We start from the raw sequence: 27,350 nt of genomic DNA on the forward strand, positions 1-27,350 counted from the left end.
GGAATAGGATTGCTTCTAGTGATGGCATCATGGATATAAGCACCTGCTTGACCTTGAGCAACAAAAAGGCATTCATTTCAGCAAAGCAAGTTAGTAGTCTCTAGTAGCATTACTACTTACTATCTGCTGCCTCATGACTTAATAATGACCAGTTGTTGAGCCTGAAAGTCTTACATTTGTTGAGAATAAAGTTTAGTAACATGGTTTATAATGAAACTGACTTGATTTCACTTATCCATTATCCACTAACGGCTTGGCCACTGTAAAAAAACACTGTGTATTACTTTCCCTTGGAGAGAGGTATAAATCAAAGGTAGTGAGCAGCACCTAATGCATCCATTGCTGCGTGTTTTGGTTGATAAGTGCACTACCACATTACAAATAAATAAAATTAATACTAGCATTTCAGTGCTACTAAAAAATAAATGAAGTAAGCCTCTGAACTGCAGTTTTTCAGATAATTACCTAAATTTAAATGTAAAATGCTTCAAAAGAACACAGTGCTTCCCAGCACCTAAGTGCCAAGAGCAATAACATTTTTGTTTATTTTATTAAATTGCAGCCAGGAGGACACAGATTAATGACCTGTACATGAGTTGTTTGCCTCGCAATCACACACAAATCTTCAAGGAGTTGCGGTGGTCTGTGGATTCAATTAAAAGCATCTCTGATCGTGTGGTAGGCTAATTTCCAGTAGCTACAGGCCAGTGTCCCTGCCATGTCCAGTTTCTCCTGGTAAAGGAATTGATGAATCCATATGAATCACAGTTCACTTTGAAGGTGTGAAGCAGCCTTTGGTTGAGTGTGAACAAAAGGAAATGTCAAAGCCTATTTCAGAAGAAGGCACAAAGCAAGGACAGAGCTGCAGCCCAAGGAGAATCGCATTATTGCACATATATAAAACAACCAGGAACATGCCTCTACAAAGAAGGTTTATATTTACACTGGAATTCATAGGATCCAAAAGTTCTCAGAACTTTTAAATGCAGTTAGGTTTTATAGCTCATATAATCCATGTTTGTTCTACATTGTCTCCAACGTCCTCTTAGAACTTGTTAACATTTAGTTCAGTTCCTAAATATGGGTCGGGTAATTAACTTGGCCTCCCTCTGCTGGCTGACTTCGCAGCAGAAAAATTATAAACACTGTAGGATATGGCATTGCCCATGGCTCCAGTTGTTTTCATTATCAATCCACCACCAAGTCAGTGAGAAATAAATTGATGAACAACCAATGTCTACAAAGTAGCACCTGTCAGGGACTCTGGATATACGACTTTTGTCTCTGGAATTCAGATTTATTTTTGAGCTGAAAGCCCTTCCCTCCAACCCCTGTTGTGTTTGATCCCTGTCAGTGACACCAGTTCAGCATGTGCCCTCCGCCAATGGGGCTCAGGACAGAGGCAAGATGTAGGCAGCAATTAGTGAATGAACATTACACATCCCTCGAAGGGATTCCACACCAGAACACCAAAGGGTTTAAAAATAGAGGCTCCTGAACAGGTTGTTGAACTCCTTTGCTTTTGAAGCATAAATATTATGGCAATGAAGAGGGGATTACGTGGTATAGGAAAACTATTTAGGCCCAAGAGCCATTGCTGGTGGCTGGGTTGTGCTGGGCAGATACATGGGAGAAATGGGGGTGAGGTGTGCTCCCCGCATGAGCTCAATAACCCTCCATCAAATCTACTTGCTCCCAAGACCGTAAGCCCCAGTTCAGCAAAACATTAAAGTTTGTGCTTAAGTCCTTCTCTGCTTGGCACAGCGTGTGCTTAAGTGTCTGCTTTCAATGGGGCGCAGGCCCGTGCTGTGCTTTCCTGAATAGGGATGGTCCGCCGAATCTGGCCTGAATAGCAGTGTACACCTCTCACACAGCATTGGGCTGCACACACAAGCACTGGATGATCTGCATAGCAGTGATTCCGATGTCCCAGTCCTCACCCCCCTTCGGCATGTATGGAGAAGGGGCCAGGACTTGTGCCATGGTGTCAAGTTCCCCAGTGCAATGTCAATATGTGACCTTCTCACAGAAAGGCAGGAACTGGGGTCAAATTCAGCAAGTCTAACTGAGTCTAACTCAAAGGAGAGACTTAGTTGGCCAAATGTACACCTATCTGTCCTTCCCACCCCTCATCTCCTTACACCTGCTTCTCACTCCTCAGTACATGGACTGCATCAACAGAGCCCCTTACACATCAGCGGGGGGAGTTAAGTAGGTCTAAGGGGAGCATAAGGGAGTCCAGCTTTCACATCTTGAACTTCACTCTTAGTGAGGCCCCCTTTTCTTTATTTTCAGAATTTTCCCCTATGCAGTCATTTACTTCCTACAGAGACACTAGTGCAGTGGGTAAAATACCCACAGTTCATGCAGTTTGATACACAGAACATCAATTTATCTAATCACATTGTGCCACTAGCATGGCATAGGTGGTGGTCGTGTTCCTTCCACGGCCTTGAAACATTCCAAACAGGCAATTTGCTTCACAGGAACATCATGTGGCTAGACTAATGTCTTTTTTAGGTTAGCATTCAGCAAAGTTGATAGTGGGAGCAGCTTTCCGTCTAGCGTCTAGGAATCAAACTTGAATGGCAGGACAAGGATTTTATTCTTTAATTTTAACTTTCATTGTTCAGTGAACTCTGTGGCCTTTTTCTGAAGACAAAGAGGAAAGGAAAAGATTCATCCATTATGCATACCCTGTGATTCATTATTTTCCTTTATACGTTGACACAAATCATGCTGAAGAAGGTGAAGAAATCATATTTATTTCTGGTTGAAGACTGATTACATCACAATCATGGATAATTTAATAGAGTAATTTTATATTTTCAGAAGAAATTTAAGAATAAATATGAAAAAAATAAAATATTTCATTTCCATTGTCTTTTGAGGATGGGTGATGTTTAGATGCTGTTTCTTACAGTATATTTATCATACTTTAGACTGTGTGCTGAATATATTATCTTGAAAGAGTAAAAAAATCCATCCAAATATTTTAACTCACCACCAAATAAAAAAAAAATCCATGTATTTGTCCAAAGTGAAGGTTTAGTTATACGTTAATTAATGAATCCACATAGGAAATGCTCATTGTCCAAGAAAGCATCCTTTCTATTGGTTAATAGACTCTTCTTTGCAGAAGAAATCTTGATGTTTTTTCCTTCTTTTGACTAATGAATCACTATTGATTCTTCAGGCTGTAATACAAAAAGGAAGCAGAGATAAGTTTCTTTCTAGTTTTTGTTTTTGCTCGTTGCTACTGCTGTACAAAATTCTCTCTGTGCACCTGTTTCCATCATCTACTCACGTAACGTTTATTACATCCTATGTACCTGACTGCTTATTCAATTCCATACCATCTTGTAATTGTTCCTAGGAGACAAAGGTATAACAAGCTCCAGTGGCTAGAAGTTGAAGCCAGACAAATTTGAACTAGAAGGCAAACATTATTAACAGTGAGGGCGATTAACCATTGGAACAACTTACCAAAGGGGTGTCAGATTCTGCATCACTGGAAATTTTTACATCAAGATTGGATGTTTTTCTAAGACAGATGTAGCAGAACTTATTTCAGAGAAGTCCTCTGGCCTGTGCTATGCAAGAAGTCAGACTAGATGATCACAACGGTTTCTTTCAGCCTTAATATCTCTCAGTGTATCAAACCAACACTGTAGTATCTGAGCCTCTCACAAGTGGCTTTATCCTCACAACACTCTCCGGAAATAAGTAAGTATTAGCATCCTCATTTTATAGCTGGGGAATTGAGGTATAGAGCAATTAGGATCTTTGCTCATAGACATGGAGAAAGTCTATTTCAGAGTCTGGAGTTGAACTCACATCTGCATCCCAAACCAGTGTCTTCATTGCAGGACCACCCTTCTTTTTAGATACTGATTTCACTTATTTCGTAGGGTTAAACACAGTTGCCTTCCTTTAAGTCCTCAGTATAAACCTAGAGTTTTTGCGTACTAAGCAAAATATTTTTGACAACTGAGAAAATTTCCATGAAGCAAAATAATTATGATCTAATATTTATATTTTGTGAGATGGGCTAAGATTTACTGTTTAAGTTGAAGTAATTTCTCTGTACACCAAACACCAAGAAAAAACAAATAAGAACGCAAAATGCACAAGCCATTTAGTGGTTTTCAAATTATGATCAACGCAACAGAGGATATCAGAGACATCTTTATCTTCACTTATATTAAAAGGGAATGGAGAGATTTTAATCTCAATGAGGGGAAAAATTACACACTCACTTTTTATAGGCAGTGTAATTATTCAGATTCTCTCTAGAAGCAGCAACGTACTGACAAATTAGAATGCCTTTGAATCCCATTTACCTTTATAATTATTCATCTGCTATACTTGTTATTGCTCTCAATTTCTCTGTATTTTAGTCAGCGTCCTGCACAATACCAAAATCACGTGGAAAATTTCATTGCTGTTAATAAATATTGCAGCCATCAAGATAAACATTTGTAATTTGAAACAGATGTGCTGTGTAGCTCAGGTATTTAAAGAAATTTCCTGAAATGTAATGGAAGTCTAGCCTTAGAGAGAGTGTGATCATTCCTGCAGGATAAATTTAATTTATTCTATAGCTTTCTTAGGATGGAAGCTACTTGTAGAACAGAATACAAACAAATACAGCATAATCAAATATGAGCCTTCTAAAATGCAAGCACATAAAAACAAATGATGGGGTTGAATTTAGCAATTTTATTTGCAAAAAATGCATTTAAAGGGGGGTTGATGGTACTTTTTAAAAACAGCGAGGGATGACATGAGAAGGTTTCCCCTTGGTGGTGCTGCAGATCCCCACCATAACAAAGCAAGTACACTATTGCCTGCCAGCTTCAGAGGCAATGGTGGGATCCCAAAATGGTGGGTACTTTGTAAGTGCAGAGAGTAGTAAATGTGAGGTTCAAGGAACGGGATCAAATGAAGCCAGTGCCTGGAACTTGTAGAACTTGGAAAACCGGCAGGGCCAATTTAAAGACAATCTGCCACTTACTTGGCTGATTCTGGAAAAGTCCACATGCAATGGACCTGCCAAACATCTTATCTTTTTAAGTTTTAATTTTATGTTTGAGGCTAATACTTAATGGGTTTGAGGCATTATCACAGGCAAAAGTTCAATTCCAACGAACTTTGGAAATAAAATAAAAACTGTCATGCTCAAAGCTGCCAAAGCACATATTCCAAAAAGTCAGCATTGGACCACACTATGGTTAACAGAAAAGGTGGATGAGCTGGCAAAAAAATGATGCAGAATGACAGCAATGACTTGAAGACTGAAGAACCTAGGAGAGAGTACAAAGAACTAAGCAGGCAGACCTGAAGGCAGACTAGACAAGACAAGAGTGAATGCATCAGGGCAAAGTGCGAGGAACTTGAGAATCACAGAAAGAGTAATACAAAAGGTATGTTCACAATGGTCAGACTTCTTACTAGACAGTTTGCCTTGTGATCAAGCATAATAAAAGATCATGATGGCAGAGTCCTCACTGAAAGTGATAACTACTCTCGGAGAGATTACTGTGCCAATCTGTATGCCTCATCAGAGTCATTTACAATACGGACAACAGAAAGGCGTGCATGGAGCCAGAGTCATCAATCATGAAGGGAACTGATGTGTACTCTTATGAAAATGAAGCCTAGGAAAGCACCTGGGGTAGATAACATTCCAGTAGAAGAGTTTTGTCACAATGTCTATTGTCAATAATGAAGAGCAAGGCCAGCACAGGACTGTATTCCAATTCCAGAGGACACTCACAATCACACACCATGCCATGCCTCATGTTTTACACACACCATTCTGTTAGCTTTTTATTTATTTTGCGGTAGTGGAGGTGTAGAAAGAACACATTTATTTCGGGAAGGCAAGTCAGACAATGACTCAATCACCTTGGCACTGTTCACAAATCCCTAATTAAAGGTTTAGTTCTCCTCCCCCACTGCAGATGTTCCAGAGTCCAACCACATTTCAAAACATTTGTGTGTTTGCATGTGTGTTTGTGCGCATAGATACACAAAAACTATTAATCTAAGCTGTAAATTCACAAGGTAAATTTTTAAAAAGTAGCTCATGCTCATCAGCCCTGCACATTAATGTGTAACTCTCGTCAAACTTGCAAGAAAGACGACATGACCACTGAAATGAACACGTTCTGCAGCGTTGCAGATTTTTACTGTTTATCTAAGAAGCCATCTTCTGTATCTGAGTCTAACCCCTTAAATCCTGAGGTTCATTACAGATTCTCAAGTGGATTTGTATTTTCTTCATTTTTATATATAAAACTTAAAATATTTATTATTTTGGAAAAAACCTCTTAGACGTAAATCTGCTTTGCGTATTCACTGGCCAGTGGAAAAATCAGCTGACAATGCTAGCTGATTCTTCTGCATCTCTTATTAAATGCTGAAATATCAGCCAAGTCAGTTTCAGCAATTCTTTTTCCCTGCCATTTCCTCCCATTTTTGGTCAACCAAGTTCAGCAGACAGGCACCCAGGATTCAGATCTGACTTTGAAACTCCTGTGGAAGAAAGGGGATAGGTGGGTAGGTGAACAGTCAGTTAGATGGGCTTTGAGTCCCAGCTTTGGGGACTGAGTTCCAGTACCATCACCTTTGATGCTGAGAAATGAAGAAAGGTCAGAATAACGTGGCCCGCTAAGCAGCAGCTCAAGGGTTGCTATGCAGTGAGTTATTTAAAGCATAATTCAGGGATAGATTGGCTGTGTGTTATCCTCTTGAACACTTTCAGACGCTGTAATATAAGTTTACTGTTTGGTTCACTCTTGTTTTATATGGCTTTTGTCTTACAGCAGCTCTCCAGAAGCCTAATCACCTGAGTAATTTTGGGGTGTGATCATCTTTCCATGCCCAACCTGTCCCAAGAGGGCACATCTTTCCTTTATAAAACATTTTTGAAAGTGCGCCGGTGTCATAGAGTGTTTTTGTTGCCTTGGAAACAGCGGTTCACTAGCAAACCATTTGTGTTGCAAGGACAGTGGGAAAGTATCACTAAACAAAGACAACAAGAATGTTTAAAGGGGTGTAGCCGCAGTAGTCATCGCTCACAAAAGTGTCATGCCTCAACTCCAAAATGAGTTGTGCAGGGAGGGTTTTTATAAAAATCTGTTTGACATTTCTATCAGAAAAAGTGTGTTTATTGTTAAAAGCATGGATGTGTCTTCAGTCACTGTAGTTCCCTGTCTGAGAAATGGTTTAGAACAACATTTACCAGTGCTGTTCACTTATACCAAAGATCTTGTAAGTAATACATCTTCATCTGCACTGATTTTATAGCCATGGACGTGATCTGTATGGGTTACCTGTTTGGGTTACCTGTTTGTTATTTTTTTGAAATATTTACTCAATAAAAAACTTTAGACCTGAGTAATGCCTGAACTTTCTAAAATCTTTTACCCCTTATTGCTGTAGTGCCCAATCTCCACACTTATCTGAGCCCCAGAGAAATGCTTGCTTCAGTTCAGTTGCTCGCTTGCTATAATAGAAGGGACTCCTAATTGAAGCAACCCGCCAGATTGATTCCAGGTCCCGCTTAACTTGGTGCGGGACTGGAGGAATGGGAGGAAAAGGTAACTGTTGAGAACTCCTTATCGTAGCACTGACTCTATGCTGGCCTGGCAGTCTAGCTTAGAACATACCCTTCTGGAGCATCAGTGACCATCAGCACCATCTAAAGGAGGATACAAGTCCCCAGGATTTCTGAAAATGAGCGAGTAAGATCTGTTCCAGACCAGTTATAAAACTGAAGTTTTTATTTTGTGTAAATCCAAACTGCCAGCCTTATGATGTCTAAAACATCTGCACTTCGCTATAGAAGATGAAGAATTCTATATTCATCTACTGAGTCACTTAGCCTCAAAGAAAATGGTATAAGAATGAACAATGAATAGAGGAAATAGAATAATCAAAGCTATTTCCCATAGAAATTAGTCAGATGAACATCTCTAATTGGCATTCTATTATTACATTTGTAACATACTTTCCTATGAATTTAATAGTAGGTTTCCTCTCTTATTAAATGCCCATGTGGAACTCTGAGATGTTAGCAGATTTAAATAATTATGAGTAAGTGATATCATACTATATTTAGAAGGAGCAATATGAATATTAATTTATGAAACAGCAGCAGGTCCCTTAAAAAAAAAAACTGTCCAAGTCTTGGAGGCCTGTGAGTGATATTCTGATCTCCACGCAGGCTTCCTCACTTTTTGTCAAGATCAAAGTGAAATGGGCTCTCTGCTCAATAATTCATGCTTTTTCATAGCTCTAGAAAGCTTTGGGAGTATTTGAAAATTCCACTGGTCTTGACACTAAAAGAGCATAATGCTACTTGTCTCGCTGGTGCCCAGATGTGATAATGAGCCATTCAAAGCCTTCTAGCCTCAAACTGCTAACTAATCTCCTCCTGACAGGGATTTAAAGGTCCCAAGTGTCCGTCCTCTGTGGGGGATGTGGTAGGAACTGTAGGTAGCAGCCATCTTCTCTTACACCTTACTCTGATGTGCTGTATAATATTTTCCTCCATTCTGATGTCTTTTTAGCAGATGGAGCAAGAGCCCCCCTTCCTGGTTTTGCCAGTATGTTTTAGCTGCTCTTGTGAACAAACGAAGCCCATGAGCTTGAATAACTCTGAGAAGTACTTTGCTCAAACAATAATCATTTTGCCCACAAAGTAGAGATTTTCCTACTTCTCCGAACTCTATTCCATCCTTTTGTTCAATTTTGTTGTCTCTAGTTGAGGACATAAAAGGATCAGGAAGAGTTACCAGCTAGTGAGTTTGCAGCTGAACATTGCAGATTCTTTACCCAGATCTTACACGCTAACCAAGGAAATTTCAGGGCTCTGCAATGGAAACATTGTGCTTTAGGGTCTTGTACAGTTCAAGAGGCCAGGTGACAGATTCTTTCTCCCTCTCGAATTTTCATCAGAACAGGTTGGGAGGAAGAATTCAAAAAACGACACCGGGACATAGAGGGAATCATCTTTCTACGAGGATTAATCCTCTAAGATTTGAAGATGATACCTTGCTAATTGCAGATGCCTGAAATTGGTGATCACAGAGCTGAATAAAGTATGAGGAATGGATACAAAATAAAAAATGTGAGGATACATACCTAACTGTGCAGCAGGCAACCTACCTGATGTTGCGAGAATGAAATGCAGCTTCTTCGGCACATCTCTACTTACCATCCAATTTGTTTCAAATTATATCTATGGGCTATTCTGATATGAAAATGATTTTGCTTTGCTATCTGAACAATAAAAAATCTACTGAAAACAACCTCTGCCCCTGGAATTAGTGCAAGGTGACAGCTTCAGGGTGGGAAGGTGATAAAGCTCTTCTAGACTTTCCCCATGTAGGGGAGACTCAGGAAGGCTGACAGGGGAGGGTAAAATGACAGCTCTCTGTATCAGAGAGAAGGGGCTAATCCCAGCAGAAGGCTACAGCTGCTGTTCTTCTGGGTTTCTGCTGGTAAAGACAGGCAGCTCTGAATTCTGGCAGATAGCGCTCTGCCTCACTAGGTGTTATACAGCTCCTGTCCGTGTAATACCCGAGTGCCATACAAACCCTAAGCCTCGCAATGCCATTGTGGGGAAGGGACATATCATTCAACTTTACAGGTGGAGAGCTGAAGCGCAATACTCTATGCAACTCCCCCACGGTCACACAAGGGGTCTATGACAGACCCTGGAACGGAACAGAGATCTCCTGAATCCCCATCACTTTAGCCATGACACCATCCATCCTTGATTATTAAGAGGTCCTATGGGGAAGTGCTAAATCAGCTTACTGCTTTGCAGTGACCTCTGGTTCCACACTGCCTGCTTTTTTGAGCTTCATTGGCCACTAGAGGAAACAAAGCGTAGGAATAAATGGTCAATTTTCAGAATGCAGAGGGCTAAACAGCACAGTCCCCTAGATATCTGTTCAACATATTCATAAATGATCTGGAAAAGGGGTAAACAGGGAAATGGCAAAGTTTGCGGATGATACAAAACTACTCAAGATAGTTAAGTTCAAAACAGACTGAAGAGTTACAGAGAGCTCTCACTAAACTGCATGATTGGGCAACAAAATGGCAGATGCAATTCAATGTTGATAAATGCAAAGGAATGCACACTGAAAATATAATACCAACTATACATACAAAATGAAGGGGATATAAATTAGCTGTTACCAGTCAAGAAAAAGCTCATTGTGGATAATTCTCTGAAAACATCTGCTCGATGTGCAGCAGCAGCAGCAGCCAAAAACGCTAACACAATGCTAGGAACCATTAGGAAAGGAATAGATAATAAAACAGAAATGATCACTATGCCGCTCTATAAATCCATGGTACCCACACCTTGAATACTGCGTGCAGGTCTGGTCACCCCATCTCAAAAAAGGTATATTAAAATTGGAAAAGATAGGGAGAAAGGCAACAAAAATGATTAAGGGTATGGAACAGCTTACAGATGAGGAGACATTAAAGACTGGGACTCTTCAGCTTGGAAAAGAGATGGCTGAGGGGGGATATGATAGAGGTCTATAAAATCATGAAAGGTGTGGAGAAAAAGTGCTCTTTATTTCTTCACATAACACAAGAAAACCAAGGGTCACCAAATGAAATTAATAGGCAGCAGGTTAAAAACAAACAAAGAAGTATTTCTTCACACAACGCACAGTCAACCAGTGGAACTCGTTGCCAGGGGATTTTGAGAAGGCCAAAAGTGTAACTGGGTTCAAAAGAGAATTAGATAAGTTTCCTCCTGAAAATGTCTGTTCCTCTTAAGACACCTAAAATAGCTCAGTAACTAACTTCATGTCTGGGCAATATTGAATACTTTAGCCTGGAATAGTTCCCAAAGCTCAAAGTGCATTAAGAAAGATTAGTTCATTAATCTACTCTTTGGTACTACGTACCTTTATAATTTTATTTTAATAATTTGTACTAATTAGCAGAGCAGATCTCCTTCAAGTCATGGAAAGCTGGCTAATAGGTCATTGCTTTACATCACAGAATAAACATTTTCACTTGGAAACATCTATTCTCATTACAGTTTCAATGTCCTTCCTGTAGTTAGTACATGAGAGAAGCTCCAAACTCAATGCCTTTAAGTTTGACTGGTTGAGACATCTGTACAAGGATTGGAAGTTGTTGGTATGTCAGCTTGTTGGCTCATTGCTGTCCCTTTGCTCTTCACATAATTTAGAAAAAGATGTATCTTTCAGGTTGAAGGAATGGATGAACAGGCAAGCTGGTCTCACACTGTTCCCTGGTTTGCCTCAAACACAGCATATTTCAGTGTTTAAAGAGAGAATGTTTCAACAGGGTTCTGTGACTGAGTCCAGAGCCCCAACTTCAGCCCTACTCTCATGCAATGGCTTTTGGTTTAGTTTTGAAAAACTTCTTCCCGAACCCACACAAGGCTCTCAATTCTCACACTAGGTATTTCCTTTCTTCTTTTAAAGAAAGTCATAAAATCGACTCAATAGCTGTCTTTGTTTTCTGGCAGGTTCCGTATTTTTGTCATGCAGCCTGCCATCCCCCATGCATTATCTCTGTACTCTGTGTCCTATGAATATTAAGAAACCTGTCTGGGATTAAGAACTTCTCTTTGCATTATTTATTGTTTTTACTTTTGGCCTTTTTCCCCCACCTAGCCAAAGACACAGATACTGTTTAATAAAGCAGTGAGCATATATTTATTCAGAAGGATACTACATACTGTCAAAGTCACTTAAAGTGGACTAATCTATGTCCAATATTTATTATAAATTAAAGCATAGACTGCACATGGCAAAATGCAGACCAGGGTAAATTATGAGACGTGAAAGATATGAGCATAAAACACTTAAACTGTGCTGTAAATGTATATAGCACTTTAGAGAAGAGATAAGAAACATTCCCTGCCCAAGGAGCTTACAATCTAAACAAGATGAGATAACAATAAGGCAAGTGATAGGCTAACAGCTCAGGAGAGGGGTGGTCTGATGGATACAAATGAAGCAAGGAGGGGTTTTCTACAGAGGTGTGACTTAAGGTGGGTTTTGAAGGGAGAAATGGAAGTTGTTTAGTAGATGAGCTCAATGGGAGTATTCCATTCCTTTTCATTGTTATTATATTCTAACCTCCAAACAACCATCATTACACAAATTTCTCCAACCCAACTTACCTGGCAGGACTATCACACTCCTCTGAGCCAGAAAAGATGTACAAAATGAGTTCAAGTGTCCGGCATCAAAATGTAGCCAGTTTACTAGAAACCAGAATGAGCTGAAAGCAGATTTACACCTGCATGCAGCCATGAGGATGCATCAGGTTACCATACGTCTGGTTAGCCAGAGCAGAGCCAACCTCCACTAATCAAATCTTAGTGAAAGCTGATATTGAAGTAGAAAGCACAACATGAGATTCGTTTACTGTCATGTGTATGTTTTCAGCTAATTTCATTCCTTGTATGAATTTTCTTACATCTCTGCACATAAGTTTTGGCTGAGCTGAGAAGCATAAGTGCCAAATATATCACGAGACAGGCCTCTTCCCACAGTATTTGTGACCCAGCTGAAAACTGGACATGCTCAAAACTTGTGAGAAAGCTTGTTTTCATCAGACTTCCAGGCAAAAGAGAGTTATCTACATTGCTTCTCCACAATAAAGCTCTAGACTGACAGATAAACAAAGAACAAACATTGCATTTCAGGTTCAAAGAATACAGTCAGACTGATCTGTATTCAGCTCTGCCTCTCTCTATAGGTACTTACCAATATCTTTGTGTCTATGTTTGCAAATCCCTATGGGATCCTTGGATGAAAGGCATTATGGGAGTGCATAGTGTTTTTTCTTGTATCTATATCTACTATCACCCACTGACACCAGACAGACAGATAGAAGCTAACAGGAAAAGTACTCACTTGGTCTGATGTTTGGAGCCCTTCAGATGAGCGTGATACTGTTCTATTGAGTTTAGAGTGACATTACAGATGTTACAAGTGTAACTACGCTTCAGACCTGTGAACAAAACCCAACATGGTTAGTTGCATTATGTTATCAACAACACAAAGTAGCAGTTATTAGGAACAAGTTATGAATTCTGTCCTAAAGTGGGAACTACAGCAAACAATCTGACAGAGAAGACAGACCTGTTGGAGAAGTGGCCTGACTTGCTTAAGAATAATCTCTTTTGTACGTTCAAACACGGAAAGAGCTCTCTTGTCCTGCCAACAACCAACCATCCAGGAAGCCAGAAAAAAGATAAAACCCAAGAAGTATTGCATATGTGATCAGCTTAACTAAGGATTTATTCCCCAGTTTATTCCAGCTGCAAAATTTGCTATTCTTCTTTCACTGTCAGTACTACGTGCACATTGCCCTAGACAGCCATCACTATTCTATAGATGGTTTGATCCTCATCTTTATATAAATGGCTCTAGCTGGCTTGATCTTTTAATTGCTAAATGTTTCCTAATGCAAATGAAGCCAGGGAGAACATGGAACAGAGGGAGAAAAGAATCCATTTCCTTTCAGACTGTGTGATAAATTCCTGCTGGTGCTATTGCCTACCATGGGTTGAATCAAAATGGCAGCTGGATAACATAAGCTAGTCAGAAATTCACCCTAAAGAGAAGCTGATTAAAACTAAGAAGGATGGTTTTAAAAAATCCAGCGTAATTCTCATTAATTAGAATACATTCAAGTCATACATTTCTCGTACAATTTCCAGTTTCTTCTGAACAAGACAATTCCCTCCCTACCTACTTACGTTCTTATATAATGCCCAGCATCCTGCAATACAAACATCAGTGGGTCTGAGCAGTAAGGAGATCATCCCCGCAGCCCAGGGACTAGAGTGGTCTGCGTAAGTACCAGGCTCCTGGCAGTTTATTACTATTATCATCATCAGACTAGGTGTCTCTCCCCACCCATGATTTTTTCCACAAAAGTCACTATATGTGAACCAGTGGGTCTGAGAAGTTCTGCCTCTCTCTCTCTCTCTCTCATTGTGTTTGGTAGTTTGCACAGTTCAGTGTGATTCCTCATTATTGTAGTGATAGGGCAGACTGTTCAGAAGAGTTTAATACCCACAATCAGGGACAGATGATCTGAAGGGATCAGCTGTCATGTAACAGACCAGATTTGCAGGTGTGTGTTGACTGCTGAGCCCCTTTGGAAATCGGCCCCAAATTTAGGGTGCTGAGCACTTGCATATTGGATCCATGTTGCAGGGTGGCCTATCAAAAACTGGGAGCTCTGAGCTAAGATGCCTGACACATTTACAGATGGTTGTAATACCTGTCTAGGGCTCTTCTGATGGTGTTCTACTTTTCCACACAAAGCAGTTCCTGACTTGCTAACTTTAGCTTTCCTGTCCATTGTTACAATAACAAATAGTAACTGCTATTTAAACAGGTGCTACTCTGCCTGCTGGCCAACTGAATACCACTGAACAAAAAATAACATCTCAATGGGCTAACCAGTGTACATATTTTCATGCAGCATGTATTTAAAAAAAATAACTACCTGATGTCTCTTGCTTTCCATTGTATTGTTTATTCAATTGCCACAGTTAAATGAGGTTTCTTAAGTAAATGTTTAGCATTTTATCTTGATGTAAACTATAGGGGACATAATCTGCAAGTGCAGCAGCTCAGTTAGACGAACAAGTAAATGCCAGAGGAGATAATGCAGCTGAGCGTGTCACTATGTACACAATGCCGCTTCACTGGACAAACCACTCATCTTTTCAAAATACAAGCACTCATTATGGTCTGTATTTCCTCTTATAATGCAGTTGTTCATCTACAGGGAAAGTGCTTGGTTTAAACTGCACTGCTTTCCTAATTCATATTTTTGCCTCCAGGCTCAGACTGCGGGGCAGTGAACAGGCAATTAAACAGACGCCTACACATTTACAAAATCAGGAGATGCACAAAGATTTACTAACAAAATTTCAAAGAGAATATCTCTGCATCTTCATGTGAAAGTATCTGAACTACAGAACTAACTAAAATCCAGGAAAGCAACATGTGGCCTGGCTGTTCAAAACTGGGCTAACTTGCAATTTGGGCTTATAAAATTTCTCTGAGTGAGGTCTCTCAGACGCTCAGGATAGATAAAATGAATTTACGTATTCAAAGAGTATATGCATAAGCATTATGATGCGAACTGCAATACAAAGAGGAGCAAGGCAATAAAGGATGTGCTGGACAGTTACACTTTACTGCAACTTATTTCTGAAGACATGTCTGATTGTATTTTACCTTAGTTGACAGGTCATTTACCAACACAAACCAGCAGGTTCAAAAGGTGGAGGCTGATCTCTGACCACCATAAAAGGTTACTTTATTATGTAAAACTTTAAATAGCTGTAAGGTTAATATAGACATTTAATCCTGTAACAGCATCTTGATATTGTGAGTGGCAAGGCTACTGTGGATTCCCTTCCAATATCATCCTTTCCAATCCATATTGTTCCAAGAGGTCTTCTAAACTTCATAGGCTCAAATGGTCCATGAGTAACATGTAAGCTTTCAGAGCTGTTTAAGGAAATAGATGAGTAGGAATAAAGCTTTAAAACCAGAGTCATCCTGGGATCTCCAAAAAGATACAGAGGAACCAGGAACCAAAGCTTTGCACTGCAAGTGAATTTTTTTTGTTTGTTTTGGCCTGGAAAACGCCGTTGCCCAGAAATAAAGACTACCCCTGCCCTGGAACATTGAAGATCTAGAAGACAGCCTGGACCAGTAAATTGAGAGGTGCTGATAAAATACACTTTCCTCAGATAGCATGCTGCCCATTGTATTTCCAGAGTGGCCTACATTTTTTATTTCTAACAGTCTGAGAAAAAACTGCTTTTTATTCCAAACCCCATGTATTCAGACTTAGTGTCTTTGTGTGCTCCTCCCTCCTCTGGAGAAAATATTAGGCTGCTTAGTGCATGACAGATCAAGTAGCTATTACATACTAATGTTCTTATTTTGTCTTGTTGGACAGGTTTTCATCCCAAACATTCTTTAATGATTTTCTACAACCATGGAATAAAGTGTTATTGCTGGAGAAGTTTCCTCAGATCTGCAGAAGGTTACTGACAATGTGGATCTCAATTCATTTTTGGTGTTGTTCTGTTTTCATAAACGAGTGATCTGGGTCAGGAAATGGAGGATTAGCTTGGCTCAATTTTTTTCATGACAGAAATCAAAAGGTTCTGTTATAGAATAAAAAACAACAATAGCTCTTTGCACTTATGTAATACCCTTCACTTCACAGACATTATTTATGCCTCATAATACCCCTTGTTATACCTGTTTTACACATGGATAAGCTGAGACACAAAGGGGTTATGTGGCTTGCCAGAGGACACATCGCTGCTGAAACCAGGATGAGAACCCAGGAGTCTGAACTTCCAATTCCGTGCTCTAACTACTAAACTACTTCTCCTTGCAGCAGAATGAGGAAGCGCTCACAGCTTGTTATTAAAGGGGGGAACATCCCCACGGATGAAATTGGGCACCTTTTATGGTCTCTCTTCATTGATATCCCTTGCAGGCAATGTTATCCTTTGAAAGTGATAATGCACATGAATAGGCAGTAGCTTGTAAGAGTGGCAATTCAGTTGCAACTGTTCACATAGACTGGGATCGCAAACAAAAAGACTTGGATAAATTGCAATCCAAGTTTTGTTTAAAGGCTTACTGAAGACTGCCCCTGAGGACAGGCCATTTGAGGATTCAAGGAAGATACCATCTGAAGCTTCATGTTGCTACAGTAACAAATGAAATCACACAAGGCATCGGTATTTACATGTCTGAATATTGGAAATACCTGAAGTTAGAAGCCAATAATAAAAGCATCCTGGGTCCATCCTTAAGGAAGCTTGCATACAAGCTGAGAGCTCTGCTGTTTTGCCCCATCAGTCAAGGTTTCACAGTGGCCGTTGCTGGAATGGTTTAGGTACAGCTGCAGGCAGAGCCAGCAAAAGAACATGACACAGACCCAGGTCTAAAGAGAAGGGAGTGGGGAGGAGGCAGGATCCCTTGCTGCACGGCCACAGCAGTGCTGCTGCCACAGAATGCTGCAAGTCATGGACTTGCCCCTCTGCATGGAAGTCAGAGTGGGACTATGTGCACAGCTCAGGACAGACAGCAGAGGCTCAGGAGAGGAGAAGGGCAGGATGAATGGCAGCCCTTTACATCAGCCTAATTGGCTATGCCCTGGCCAGGCCCCCTCTGCTCTCACTCACTATAAAAGGGCAGATGAGCAGCCAGATTCCTTCACTATCTCTTAGATCTGGCTACTGTCCACCCCCGCAGCCAGAAGGAAGGCTGGAGGCAGGAGCGCAGTAGGGAGAGATTCATGCCCCTACCAGTAACGCTGACCACTGCCCAGCAGCAGGAAAGAATTTCTCACCATGCTGGCCTGCAGTGCGGAGGTGCTTTTCCCTTAAAGCCTGGGACTGCTCTGAATAGTTACTGTGTAATAACAGCACATTCTTACTCAACAGATCTGCCCCTCTGCACAGAGTCCAGTCTGCCGCCAGTGTCCAGTCAACAGAGCTAAGAGACTGAGCTGGATCCAGTTCCCTCATGTGCATCACCAACAATATTGTTTCCTACGTAGCAAGCAGTTACAACCTATACAAAGCTGCTGAAGGGAACTGGGCCATTCAGGTGTTGCTGTAAAGGAATCACACACAGGAGTGCTTTCAAGAAAGTGTTCTTTACTTTATGTACCAGTCAGTTGGCATTGGTCAAGGTTACAACCCTGTTACATGGCAGGGGTCAGTATCCCAGACTCTAGTGGCTACTCTTACACTCACTGAGACTGTACTGTGGCTTACTGAGTCCTTATTACTGATGTAGGAAAAGAGAAAGACCCAACTTGCTTTCAGCTGCTACACTGTTTGCAGGGCTAAAAAGAAAAAAAAATTGGTTCGTATGAAAGGAGCAAATCTGGCATGGAAACAATATAATTCTTAGCATGCCTGTGTCCCCAAACCTAGGATGAAGGTTCCTTTCTGTTTAAAAAGTACACACAGCTCCATTCTTCTCCTTGGAAAAACAGTGCACAGATTTCAAAAAAGAATTACAGAAAATCACTTCTGTGATTCATTTAACATGTTTTCATTAAAAAGGCAGAGAGGAACTGAATGTTATGTTAAATATTTATATTCCCTGTGGACATCCTGGCAAAGGAGATGGTAATCTCAAGGCTCTTTTTCCTATAAGTAAAACTACATAAAACAAAATACAAATACAGATACTTGTGCTTACAATTTTCCTATTTGTTGCCTCCTTTATTATTCTGTGTGTAACAAGAGGGGCTTTTTCTATGATTAATCTTTGTCTCGCCTTTAAAAAAATGCATTTTAACTATCTAATACCCCTGGTATCTCAAATTGTATCATCATTGACATTATACACACACCGGCATTCAGTAAACTGCTATCGTTACAGTAATTTCCATTCTATTCTTTGAACAAAATGAAATAGCCAAGTTCAGAAGGGTTCTGTAGTTGGATTTCTGCTTTGCAGTGATTCGCTTGTGTGAAGGTCTGAATAGAACATTTTAAGCTTAATGGAAGAGCTCTGTTTAGAAATGCTTGAGTTGTGGAATTTTTAGCTATGGACTGCTGAACTTTGTAAGAGTGGTTTTAATGTACCATGTAATGGGCTCTCTTGACTTTCTACAGTATTTTACCCCCTCACAGAGAAATATTCAAGAACATCAGAATGGCCATAGCGGGTCAGACCAATGCTCCATCTAGTCCAGGATCCTATCTTCCAACTGTGGCCAATGCCAGGCGCTTCATAGGGAATGAACAGAACGGGTAATCAAGTGATCCACCCCGTCGCCCATTCCCAGATTCTGCAAACAGAGGCTAGGGACATTCAGAGTGTGATATGCACTTCAAATATTTACAACTATTAAAAATAAAAAAAACTTCCAGTAATTCAGTTAGAATATGTAATATATGGCATCCTTATATTTGATCTACTTATGCCCAATTATACAGGGCTTTTTCTCCACTCTACAGCGAGCCCCATAAAATCACCAGTTCTAACAATTTTTTTTGTCTATTACATGTTCAGAAAAGTTTTCTGATTATCTCTAGTATTTATTATTTTATTTATATAGCTTCTAACCACTGTAGTATCTAGGCATGATGTTGGCAGACATATGACTGAGTATTATTTTGGATTAGCAACCGAGAAGTATTAGGAATGAGAACTGAAATATCCCAAAAGTTAATGGAATTTTCTGAACATATGGCTATTTCTTAAGGGAGTCTAAACTTGGTCATATAATTATGGACTACTTCTTGCCCCACTAATTTTGATTTTGGCAAATAGATGAAATGGCTGTTGTTACATACCAACAAAACATTTTAAATTTATTTTGCTTTTTAACTCAAAAAAGGGTCAGTTTTCACTTGGAAATGGGTCAAATTTTGAGCAAAAATAGTCACAAAACAGGGCTATCATCTTGCAAAATAGGACCATTTTTGAATACAATACAAACTCAAAAGTCAAGTATTTGAATCATCTCTAATTTCAACATTGGCATGACATGTTGGGTATGAATTTGGCACAGTTGGCTTTGAGTTTTATTCAGGATATTAAAAACAGACTGGGAATGAAAAATCCCCCTCAGGCTCAGATTGAATGAGTGCTGAGAAATACAGATATTGTTGCTGCCAAGTGGACAACACATCAAGGTACAGGATTTTTCTGATTCAACTTTCTATCCTGAACTTCAACTTCAGAAACTAAAAATTGCTGCCATGTGTAATAATTTAGACTTAATGTTTTGCTATTTTCCTCAAGTAGATTTTCTACTCTTATTTCAGTCTATATAAAATTGATCAATCACATGTTAAGATCATCTTTACGGAATATTTGAAGGATATTTCATTTGAAGTTCATGGTACTTTTAAAAAACACTCAGCTGACACTGCCAAACCAACTATATGATATAGAAAGTAAAAGGATTCTGCAACCGTTCTAAATGCAAGAGGATAGTCCTGAGACTGGAGCAGAACAGAAACTGCAAATGGATGTTCCAATTTCTCAGCGTTTGCTCCCAGTGTAATAGCAAAGACCAAGTAATGTTCTGCATTTATAGTTCAACACTCCCTCCAGCGCTATTAGTATCTATTTCCCTACATCACTGCAAAAGGAGGCAAAGAGACCAACACACTTCTGTCACAGTGATGGGGAAAAAATAAGACTGAATAATCCCTGGTGACACCAAATGCTCTTCAGATCTTGTTGCAAATGGAGGTTTAAATGAAACCATGTTTTAAACTTTTAGTCAGATCAGGACTGCAGTGATAGGAAGATGGCCACACTTTAAATTAAAGTAATAAGGTTTTAATACCCAGTTGCTAGTGTAACAGCATACACTAACCATCTTACTGAATCTTAATTACTTGTGTAGGTGGAAGCATTGCCAGCAATTATAGTTCTTAACTGGGGACACAGAAAGCTTTTTTCCCAGAAGTCCTGTGTCAAAGTTAGAGAATATGATTAATAGCAGAATCCTGTCCTACACATCAGTCAACCAGCATGCAGAAGTTTCTAAAGTCCTAAGGCACTCTTAATTTACTTAGCATCATCTCATCCTATACTGTTTACAGGATCCTGGGATTGGCAGGAGGGATGTCATGTTTTCCTCCTGCTAGAACATTTGATTGTAGAAAGAGTATATTGATTTATATAATGCTGATAGGCGTGTATATATATGCATACATATTTTAGATTTACTGCTATATAAGCAAACCCAAACATTTGCTTTGTGAAAAAATAACTGGAATGACATACTAAAAATGGCATTGGTCAAATTTCATAATAAGCATTCTCCTTTTGCTCATGCTCTTAGTGTCAGAGCCTTTCACTTTCAGTTTATAAATGTCTCTCCCCCATCACTCATGAAGCAGCACACTCATACCATGAGACAGAATCCTGATGGTGTATGTGTACACAATACAAACCACAGGCCTACTTTCGTCTCCCACTGAAGAAAATGGTAAAACTCTCACTGCCTTCACTGGAAGCAAGATCACTGCAGAGTCTTTAATAGTTCTGAGATAAATCTGCTGTCAGCATGACAACATTAATCTTTTTGGCCAAGCATAACTTGATCCATCTGTTTCCTTATTGCTACAACTCAGTGACCATTTATTTAAAAAACAGCATGCCACCATTTGACAATGTATATTACCTATATCCATCTCAGTGTTAAAACTGATGAAACAGAGAGAATGGCAATTGAAACAAACAAATCTTTCTCAAAAGCATCCTTCTAGAATATTTAAAGGGGTTAAAACAATAAGGAATTCCATTTGCTATGACTATTAAAAAAGCTTCTTCTACATAAGGATATAGGAAATCATGATTTGGATGCTAAAAGGTAGAAGAGTCAAGCTTGCCTTCTATTGCTGTCTGATTAAAAATGTAAATGCATAAAGAAGGAACCCGTTCACTGAACTGGAAGCCCCTTGGTCATTGGTAATTTAAATGACAAAAGGAACTTGCTAGCTTTTGCAGTGCTAACAAATCAGAGCGTTCCCAGCCTACGTAACTGAATTAGTCTGGGGCAAGTTCAGCAACTGTGTATCTCTCTGTCCTCAAGACTGGATGAAATGACAGTTTCAAGGACATAAAAGCATACAGTTGTATCCAAAGATCCAGATTTATTTTCTGGAGTCTCAGAACATTTAGTAAAAGTCACTATAAGAGTGCTGAGTCAGGCAGTATTTGAAGTAATGTGACTAGCAAACAACTCAAAGGAACACCTACAGGATCTCCATAAAACATTCTTAAAACTACAATACCCACCTGGAGAGGTGAAGAAACAAATTGACAGAGTCAGACGGCTACCCAGAAGTCACCTACTACAGGACAGACCCAACAAAGAAAACAACAGAACAGCACTGGCCATCACCTACAGCCCCCAGCTAAAATCTCTCCAACACATCATTAAGGATCTACAGCCTATCCTAGCAGATGATCCCTCACTCAAGCGGTGGGAGGCAGACCTATCCTTGCTTACAGACAGCCCCCCACCCTGCATACACCATACAAGAAGAACACTAACCCAGGAACCTATCCCTGCAACAAACCCCATTGCCAACTCTGCCCACACATCGACTCTCGTGACACCATCACTGGTCCTAACCACTTCAGCACTTAAACTACAGTTGCATATTAGATATCACAGTTGTGCAGTCTGCAACTCCATTCTATGGCTGCCCTGAGTGGAACGCTGTAGCCTACGTTGCACTCCCCTGATCTCAGAGCCTGGGAGAGCTACAGGGTATGTATATGCTGAACTTCCTAAATCAAGACTCCCTCTTATATTTACTAGAGCTGAGCTGGTCTCTTCTCTAGCACACAATTTACAGGTGTGGAAGAGGCAAATACTAGAACTACATAGGATTTTATTATACCAACAGATCATTTTAGCACCAGATAATCTCTGGCAAAAATAAAAGCCCAACAAATAAACATGACACATCTAAAACAGGAAATATTGCTTAAATGGTCACTTTGGTCAAGAAAACAATGCCAGTGGACAGGGAAGGCAAGGTTACCCCATCACTGGGATCCTGCTAGGATGTCACAGACAGTCAGATGTGTTAAATGCCAAACTTTACAGAGCAATGCTCCATCGCACAGGGCAGCACCATGCTGAATGTGCTGATCAGGTAACACTTAGTACTACATAGCCTGTACTGGCTAAAATGCTAGCAACTATTTCCATAATGCTGGAATTTTATTTTATTTTTTTTAAATTAAGCCAATGTATTTACTATAAATGGCAAGCTCTAATACGAAGTGAGACTGATGTAAAGGTTCTCCTTTGTTCTTAAATGTCCTTTAGAGGCCTCATCATGTCTTGCTTTTCACCAGATACCTTAAGAGATATTGTTAGTGGTCATAGTATCCTGGATAAATACTTGTGTGTTCTCTATTACTCCATTCTGCCACCCCTCCTGAGGAAGCAGACAGTGGACCAGAATGCAAACTCTACTTCTCCACCTATGCTTAGGTTTGAGGTGCTTACATTCCTAGCAGTGTGATTTCTTGGGTAATCCCTCATTTGTTAATCTTTCATAATGACAAGTTTATTGTGCAGAAATATTCACTATATAACAACTCATTAAAAAAACCCTTAATCTCAAACTTAATCCAGCCAAGAATTTTGCCACGCGCAGATAGTCTGCAGCCATATTGTGCATTTAGCAGCTCCTGTGTATGCATCAAATGATTCCAAGATCCATTACTCTGTGTGATTTAGTGTGTTCATTGTATGCATATAACAGTTTAATTTAAGACGTTCATTCGGTGCGGTTGTCTTGAGCTGCAATTACCTTTGTGCAATGCAGCCACCATTTTTACATATAAAAATTCAGTGTATGTGATGTCACATAACTCACCCTCCTGTAAAAGCCTCTCAAATATGTGCAGATGATATAGGCAGTCATGCTGGAAAGGGTACTGCTTGATTTATTCTGCAATCTAGTTCCATGAAGATGAATCTCACATTTGTTTTAAAATTTGTTCCTCTACCTGCCAACCCTCCAGCTGAGTTGAAGTTCCACACTTTGAAGTGTTTTGGAAGGTCACCCTGGACTGCAATATGTTACGTCTGTTCTTGAAGTAACGAGCAAGACTTCCTGTGAACCTGATGAATACATATTCAAGTTGTTTGTGCACATAAATCCAGCTATTCCCTGTGATTATCAGGTGCTCCTGAACAATGTTGAAAATCAGATCAATGCCAGGAGAGTGCTGTTTATGTAAAGCTGAGGAGAAATATTGTTTCTTTGGAAGGAAGAGGAAGGGTTGCAATCAGCTTATTGATTGTGACTGAAAACTGATTCCATTGCACAGCAGGGGTAGTGCTCAACTTCAAACATACTAGCAATCAGATGCTCTTATGTAAAGTCAAAGGAAAGATACTTCACCATCAAACTTGCTAAGCCAGTAGATGGAACTACATGTTGGAACCCAAAGGGTGAAATTCACCCCTCTGGAGTAGGCCAGCACAGAATTTATGCACCATTTAAGTTGCCTTAAGGTTCTGGTGAATTCAATTGTACATCCATAACTTGTTCCAGATTCTATCATGACCATTCTTGAGTCTCTTCACTTTCCATCAGCTACCGAGAAATAATAATTAATGGAGAGCCAGGCTCTAGAGGAGGAATATCAGCTACTTGCTGTCATCTTGAAAACAAGACAAATTCATGAAAGTGTGCCAAGGTACAGCATAAAAACAGCTAATTAAATCAGAACAGGCAGAATTGTGTCTGTTCCAACAAATGGGCGTGTACAAGCTCCACTGTTTTATAAATTGGAGCTATATTATATTTTCCTACTGCATCTTGCAAACGTTAGTACTTGTGTTGCACATTACACCTGTTTCCTTACACAATATGGCAGAAATGAAGTCAGAGAGAATGTCCACCTAGCTACCGGGATAGTTCAGAATCCTAAAAATGCACACAGACTCTCTAACTGGGTCAATACTAAAAGATCCTCCACTAGCCTTATTGAGATAATCTCACTAAGTGCACATGAATGTATCTTCATTAATAATAATATTCCAAGAATCTGATGTATAAAATCCAGTGGAAACTGTTTACACAGACAGCACTGACCCGAATACTGAAAGTGTGTTTCATATCAGTCATTTGTACATTCCTTATTAAGGCCCAATAAAAATTTTACTCTGGATTTTGCCAGTCACTAAGGAATCCAATGATAAAGCCCTTGTGGATAAAGTCGTGAGTCAGACATTGCTTGAAGAAAATTCTACTTTTCTCTCTCCAAAGCAATACACTTGAGCCTGATTTTAAAACAAACTGAGGATTTTGTTCTTTTACATCAATTTTAATTTCATGCCATTCATAAAAAGCTTGTAGCCAAATCCATATGAGGAAGCCTTTGATTAGCAAAACAGCAATTTATCATCAACAGATCCATCACTGCTGAGTGAGCGTTGAGGCCAGATCCTCCTCTTAGCCAGGTGATGTGCACTGGCTGTGTAGCTCAAAAATGGATACTAGTCAACACCTGTGTGCACTAGAATGGATTCTTTGCTGCTGGTATTTGAGATTGAAATCAGGAATCACATATTCAAATTAACATGAGGCACCGTGCTGGATTTCAACAAAATGCTAAACTGTTGTTAAGCGAGGGAAAGGCTTACAAGGAATGATAAGGATCAAAAAGATCAATGCAACCAGCTTGGAAACAACACGCTTTTCCCAATCAACTAGACACAGTGGGCCAAATCCCTAGCAGGCACAGATTAACTCCACTGATACAGTGTACCAATAATGACATTGGTACAGACAAATCAATGGAGCTAGCCCAGTTTACGTCAGCTGAGGATGGGGCTCAGTGCTAGATTATTAGCTTCAACATAGTTGCATCTTTTGTCTGTTCCCAAGGCACTTCTAGCCAGTAAGAACACAGCAATTTACAGGGATTCCATTATAGACTGCTGATCAATATATGCTGGCTAGCATATTATACAGATCATGTTAATAAAATGTATTCTCTGCATCATATGCACATTGGTATGCATTATGCACAAATACTATAGCCGTTCGATAGCATAAGAGAACAGGATTATAGTAAAGGTACAGGCCAATTTAGGCTAAGTATCCCATAGCACTTTGCATTAACTGAAGCAAACTTTGGCTTAAGTAGAATGGAAAGTTGTCAGGATCAGGACATTCGGTTATTTTATCATAACAATAGGCAAAGAGTTACTCTCACAGGACAGTACTGGAATGTCCCAAAGGAAGAGGACAAGACATAGGATTGTTCTACCCTGGTACAGGCCTACAAAGTGCTTTCACACTTCTGGTACCTGAAATACAGGTGTTCAGAATAAAGAGATGAAGGGTACACCATGGTACCAGGAAAACAAGGTAGAAAGCAGATTAGCTAAACTCCTGGGTCAGACGACATACCCTGTTTTTTTTTTTTTTTAACCTGTAAACAGTATAAAAAAAGATGTCTTTAGGGTTGTAACTGTGGGAACACACCTTCTGTGTAACATGAATGTAACAATGCTGCATGAGACAGCTTCCCAGAGACTGGTACCATAGAGAACTTTTCTTGTACTACATTTTTATTGGTTTAAAGCAATAAACCTGACTGATATTGATTATTTGGTCTTTTGAATATGTTTCATAAGGAACCAAAGTGTGATTGCATACACAGATTATTAACCCTTTCTTTGCTTCACTAGAAAGTAACATTGCAAAGCATCACCCATGGCGTACATCAGCAGCAGCTCTTTTTGTGGCAGCGTCCATGAAGCTAAAGGAGAGTGATACAATTCCCGCAGGGGCAGAGAGGCTGCAAAACCTCTGAACTGAAATCCAATATTTTCAAGGTGACTTTCACATTAAAAGTATTAAATGTGGAATAACAAATATGACAAAGAAATAAAATTAGCTCTGGATAATCTAAAAAATTGAACTAGCTTTAAACACAAAATAAAGGGCAACAGTTAGCGTGGGAACTGCAGGGCACAAGATCAAAATTAATGATATTCTGGCTGACTCGTGCTTATAAACACTGCCAGCCTAAAAGGGCGACTTTATAAGACACAGGTCTTCTAATCAGCCGAGGTCTGGACAAAGTGACTTAAAGTCCAGTATTAGCATGGAAAGCCTTTTTGCCATTCAAACAAAGATGTGTTCACATCAATCACAGCAGCTCAAATTTGGGGTTTTTCTGCTAGTCACCAAAGGCTTTGCGTAAATAATTCTGAGATTGTGACACAAACCGACAGTGGCTGGGAAATCGCAGTCAAGGCTGACCTGAACCCTTTGACTTTTACTCTAAAAAGCTTGGTCTAAAAAGGATAGTTTGAATACCAACACTAAACAAAAATGTTTTGTTTTGCTTCAAGTTTTTTCATTGAAAAAAATCTAAGTTTTCCACAAAAGAATTGTCAGGAAATTGTTTTGTTCAAAGTTTTTTATGGAATAAAAGTTAGATTTTTCAGCCAGCTCTACTTAGGGGTCACATATCAAGTGCAGGTTTAAATTATTACAGACATATGTCTGATTGAACATGGAAGGTATCATTAACAGTGTCACAACTTCAGTGTTAGCTGCCTTCAGACACCAGCTGAGTTTTATGCTTAGGCTTATTCAGAAAGTGAAGAGCTAAATTTCAAAAGAGTTCAGCACGTATCAGGTGTATGATGGATATCTGGCTCCCATTTTGGTGCCTAAATGGAAGCTGAGATCTTTTGAAACTCTTGCTTTAAATATGCCATGAGCCACCAGGTATCAG

At 39.7% G+C, this 27,350-nt stretch overlaps 1 protein-coding gene across 4 annotated transcripts in view; it reads right to left on the reverse strand.

The window, feature by feature from the left end:
• Positions 1 to 567: 567 nt before the first annotated feature.
• Positions 568 to 27,350, reverse strand: part of ZMAT4 (zinc finger matrin-type 4) — a 123,428-nt gene continuing 96,645 nt past the window's right edge. For all 4 annotated transcript variants that reach the window (XM_067545272.1, XM_067545263.1, XM_067545243.1 and 1 more), the window contains exons 6-7: positions 12,939 to 13,035; positions 568 to 3,197 (exon numbers count right to left, since the gene is read on the reverse strand). In XM_067545272.1, coding sequence (XP_067401373.1) covers positions 3,182 to 3,197; positions 12,939 to 13,035 — 113 coding nt within the window. In that variant the 3' untranslated portion in view covers positions 568 to 3,181. The remainder of the gene's footprint in view (positions 3,198 to 12,938; positions 13,036 to 27,350) is intronic.

The sequence above is a fragment of the Emydura macquarii genome, unplaced genomic scaffold (assembly GCF_026122565.2).
Source record: "Emydura macquarii macquarii isolate MOO-44397 ecotype Brisbane River unplaced genomic scaffold, CSIRO-AGI_Emac_v2 contig_201, whole genome shotgun sequence".
NCBI classification, from domain to species: Eukaryota; Metazoa; Chordata; order Testudines; family Chelidae; genus Emydura; species Emydura macquarii.